This window comes from Nansenia antarctica (genome assembly GCF_963989245.1).
Source record: "Nansenia antarctica genome assembly, chromosome: 17".
In the NCBI taxonomy this organism is placed as follows: Eukaryota; Metazoa; Chordata; class Actinopteri; order Argentiniformes; family Microstomatidae; genus Nansenia; species Nansenia antarctica.
The window spans coordinates 27877534-27882533 of record NC_137687.1 but is presented as its reverse complement, the minus strand read 5'-3'; the positions used below and the strand labels follow the sequence as shown (position 1 = coordinate 27882533).

Here is a 5000-nt window from a genome sequence, read left to right as displayed (position 1 = left end):
CCTGCAGGTTGTAGAGGGGTTTGACCTGTGTGTGTGTGTGTGTGTGTGTGTGTGTGTGTGTGTGTGAGTGTGTACCTTGTCCTGCAGGTTGTAGAGGGGTTTGACCTGTGTGTGTGTGTGTGTGTGTGTGTGTGTGTGTGTGTGTGTGTGTGTACCTTGTCCTGCAGGTTGTAGAGGGGTGTGTGTGTGTGTGTGTGTGTGTGTGTGTGTGTGTGTGTGTGTGTGTGTGTGTACCTTGTCCTGCAGGTTGTAGAGGGGTTTGACCATGTCTGTGTAGAAGCGCTGGGGGGTGAGGGGGCCCAGGCGGTGGAAGGTCTTGTCCTTGTCTCTGTACTCCCAGGAGATGCTGTCTGGAGGGCTGCCCAGACACACACTGACCACCCGGAACACCTGACACACACACACACACACACACACAGGGTTACGGTTAGTTGAGACAGAGTAGGACATAGATACTGGGAGTCAGTGACCCTTCGTCAGAGTGTGTGTATGGAAGAAACTGTTTTGCAGCCTGCTGGTACGAGACCTGGAGATCCTGTACTTCAAAATACATCCACCCTACCAAAACCCCAACACCTCTTACACATGGATGTGTGTGTGTGTGTGTGTGTGTGTGTGTGTGTTGTAGTGTGTGAATGAACGCGTATGCATGAGCGTGTGTATTCATCAGAGCAATTGCGCGTCATCTCCCTGTCATCAGAATGTCCACGCCCCTTTTTGGGTGATAGAAGCGGAGAAGTTTGACTGGCGGTCAATGGGAATTTCTGGTCTTTGCAACTTTAATCCGATAAAATAAGAAATCCGTAGTGCTTTTTAGATATTAGGAGCCCAAATCCGATGGCCAGTTAGGCAAACTATTATATAGTGTGGTTTCCGATCAATGATCGACGTCGTTATATAGAGAAAATTAATGAAATAGGGGTTGATTCATCAGATCAGTCATACGTCATCTCCCTGTCATCTGGGATTTGTAGTTCTTCATTTGATCTAGCCTACTAAGGTACTACTTAGTACCTACTAACCCTTCACCCATAACGGCTATCGACTAGTGCTACTGTGCATGATATTTCTATTGTAATCATGGGAGATAAATGTTCAAAGAAGAAACGAAAGCAAACGCTGTTGGGGGGACTGGAGGTGAAGACGTTAGGACCACGGCAAATCAAATGAAGAACTACAAATCCCAGATGACAGGGAGATGACGTATGACTGCCCTGATGAATCAACCCCTATTTCATTAATTTTCTCTATATAACGACGTCGATCATTGATCGGAAACCACACTATATAATAGTTTGCCTACCTGGCCATCGGATTTGGGCTCCTAATATCTAAAAAGCACTACGGTTTTCTTATTTTATCGGATTAAAGTAGCGAAGACCAGAAATTCCCATTGACCGCCAGTCAAACTTCTCCGCTTCTATCACCCAAAAAGGGGCGTGGACATTACGGGAGGGGAAAGTACCCGGATGCGTTGCTCTGATGAATGAGTGTGTGTGTATATGAGCGTGTGTGTGTGTATATATGAGTGTATGTGTGTGTGTGTGTGCATGAGCGCCTGTGTGTGTATGAGTGTGTGTGTATGAGCGTGTGTGTGTACGAGTGTCCGCGTGCGTGCGTGCGTCTGTGTGTGTTCGTTCTCTCGCTGTTCTCCTCTGGGTTCAACGACTGTTTGAGTTTCTCAGAAGCCTTCCTCTTCTACTGATAAAACAATCTCAGGAATGCGCTTCTCTCTCCCCTCTCCTCCCAGAGCCACCAGTACAAATACATCTGCTCTTCCTGCTTCTGCTGCTTCTCTCTCAGGCCAAACGCCCTGAATAGCCCAGCCAGCAGCTCCTCACACAGTGGTCAGTCACTGTCTGTCTGTCTGGTCTGTCTGTGTCTGTGATAGAACGCTCGTTATCACAAACAGGCTTCGGGACACACTGACCAACACAAACTGGCACGTACACATAAGACACAAGCCAAGGCACTGCTGTCTTTTTGTTTGATTGATTGATTGATTGGACATCCGAACACGAACACACACACACACAAACACAAACACACAAACAACCCCCCCCTCCCACACACACACACACACACACACACACACACAGACGTCTATATTTACCAAGACTTCCACCATGGCCTGCCACTGTTATCATTGACATTAGAGAAGGAGAGTAGAAGACTGAATCAAAGCTCTTTGGTTAAGAATAGAGCGTCAGGGGTTATTGTTGGCGGGGGCTGTTCTGGGCCGGGCCGGGCCTGGAGCTGAGGAGGACCGCTCCACTGTGTCAACACCTCTGGCGCTGCATTCCTGCCTCCAGGTCCGACGGCGCTGGTTTGATGTCGTCCTCGCCACCGTAGCCCACCCAGGTCCCCCTCAGGACCCCTCTCAGTCAGGACACATCTCAGCTTTCTCTCTCACACACACACTCCTACCTCAGCAGGCACATGCGCACACACACAACTCTGGAGGCATGCGCACACGCGCTCACACACACACACACACACACACACACACACACACACACACACAACCCCTCTCTGCCCCAGTGCCCTCGCCCTGGTCTCCTGACCCACCTAGCTCTCTCTCTCTGTCTCCTCCTTGACAGGTTAAATAAACGCTTAACACCGTCCAAACACAACACAGAAGATGTCCACTCGTGTGTGTGTGTGTGTGTGTGTGTGTGGAGGTTGACATGGGGGCCGCGGACTCTCAGGAAACAAAGACTCTGCCCCTGCTGACGTCAGAACAGACTCACTGAGTCAATATTGGGACACCTGTCTCCAGACAGACACACAGACACGCATACACACAGACAGGCATACAGTCTTTCTCTCTCTCTCTTTCTTTCTTACCTTCTTTCTGTCTGTCTATCCTCCCTTCTCTCCATTTCGCCCTCTCTCAGGAAACAGACAGCAATCCATCAGCATGGCCAAGCAGAGGCTGACAGTGTGTGTGTGTGTGTGTGTGTGTGTGTGTGTGTGTGTGTGTCCGTCACCCCGGCCACCCCGGCCCTCAGCGTTGAGGACAGACATGGTGCAGGATTTACGACAACTGGCGCTCGCCGAGACACACTGTATGTTTGAGTAGTGTGTTTAGAAACCTTTTTTTGTGTGTGTGTGTGTGTGTGTGTGTGTGTATCCACTGACGCACAGACCCCAAGACTGTCCGTCCAAAGCACCACTTTAGGACTGGGTGGGGTTCGGGGCAACAACAGCAGCCCAGAGGCCACCGGGGCAGTTTAAAGGCGCAGGGCGGCGATCCTCTGTTGGAAGTCCCGAACTTCTTCCATAACAATAAGAACATTACCCATAACCCCCGGCAGTGTCGGACATTAGCTACTGTGATTCTGCATGCGTGCGTAGCTTGGAGAGACAGCCACCCAGAGACAGAAAGGTCCACTCCCCTTGAACAGCCCTGGCTGCAACAACAACATGCTTATAGGCAAATCGAGTGTCGGGTAGAATCCATTTTAGAAACATTTGAAAATACCACCGCTCATCAGCGATCAGACTTGGCTGAGGTGCTGGAGCTGAAGAGTATCAAATAGAGTGCAAAAAAGCAGCATCCGCACACTCTAAACGGTGTAAAAATCTGTGTTTTATTGCGAGCTTTCGGTCTTTCATAGACCTTCTTCATGCCTGCTTTTTTTCCAGAAAGAGCCCTTTCCCAAACAAAACATTGTTAGTAAGTGATATATTTCTTTCTTGCAAGGGATCACATTCCCTGATGGCTACCAATTAATCACAGTTGTTACAACTGATATGGGGCGGCTGTGGCTCAGGAGGTAGAGCTGCCGTCTAATGATCGCAAGGTTGGCAGATTGGCGGTTCGAGCCCCGGCTGGCCACATGTCGAAGTGTCCTTGCTCCCAGTGAGCGGACTGGCGCCTTGCATGGTAGCTTGCCGCCATTGGTGTGTGAATGGGTGAATGAGAGGCCGTTGTAAAGCACTTTGGATAAAGGCACTATATAAGTGCAGTCCACTTACCATTTACTTTCCCAAACAAAACATTGTTAGTAAGTGATATATTTCTTTCTTGCAAGGGATCACATTCCCTGATGGCTACCAATGAATCACAGTTATCACAACTGTTAGGGAAGCTCTTAGAAAGCTTGAATCTGACATACTGGAACCTTCCATTGGCTTGTCACGGCTCACATCAACTGTTACTGGCAAAAGCAGGAAGCAGAGGGAGGAACTAAGTTGTGTTTGTTTGTTACGGGGGACATTACCTCCCAGCGCACCGTGACCTGCCTCCCACAACAGCGTCGGGTAAACACGTCACTCTTCATCAGGCCCGGCACCGGGACATGGGACTGATTAACTTCATGCCGTGGAACGGAGAGCTCCTATTGGTTCCCGGGCCCAGCCGAACTGAGCCAATGAAAGACTAGCATGTCTGGCTACATGGGACCAGACCACACGACCCCTCTGTGCCAGTTTGCTAGCTAAGCTAACCCATATAAAGGGATTAAGGGGAAAAAAATCTGCACCCATAACGTCATTTAACTGCGTATTTTTTTAACTGTCTTTCATATGCTCTGTTTGATGCTGTTTTATTGTTTATTTTATCTTGTGTCATTTTAGGATGCCTTTTTTCTATCTTGGCCAAGGGATCACAGATGAAAATTCGCCTCCTGGCTAAATCTGCCGTATTTACACTGTTGTCAATTGCATTGTCCCTTCGTAAAAAAAAAAAAAATGAAAATTGAAAGCACTGTTAGTCAACAACACCTCAAAGAGCGATGGCTGTCCACTCTCTCATGACTGGGGGTTGGAGATGCAGAAACCCTGGTCTGGCTCCCCACCACCACACCCAGTGTTTCCTCTACATGCATTTATTGGTGGCGGGCCGCCACGATGGAATTCCCTCCGCCACGAATTGATTCAGTCCACAAAAAAAAAAAAAAAGTTCTCAAAAAAAAAAAAAAAAAAAAAAATATCATTTTAGCTGATTAAAATATATCTGATCCTAGATCAGCGCTATAATGGATGTTGACTAAAAG

The 5000-nt window shown here is 48.4% G+C and overlaps 1 protein-coding gene across 1 annotated transcript in view; it reads right to left on the bottom strand.

The window, feature by feature from the left end:
• blmh (bleomycin hydrolase) overlaps nucleotides 1-5000 on the bottom strand; it is a 36293-nt gene that overhangs the window by 11732 nt on the left and 19561 nt on the right. The window contains exon 7 of the mRNA XM_080547551.1: nucleotides 235-390. Within this exon, the coding sequence (XP_080403677.1) occupies nucleotides 235-390 (156 nt within the window). The remainder of the gene's footprint in view (nucleotides 1-234; nucleotides 391-5000) is intronic.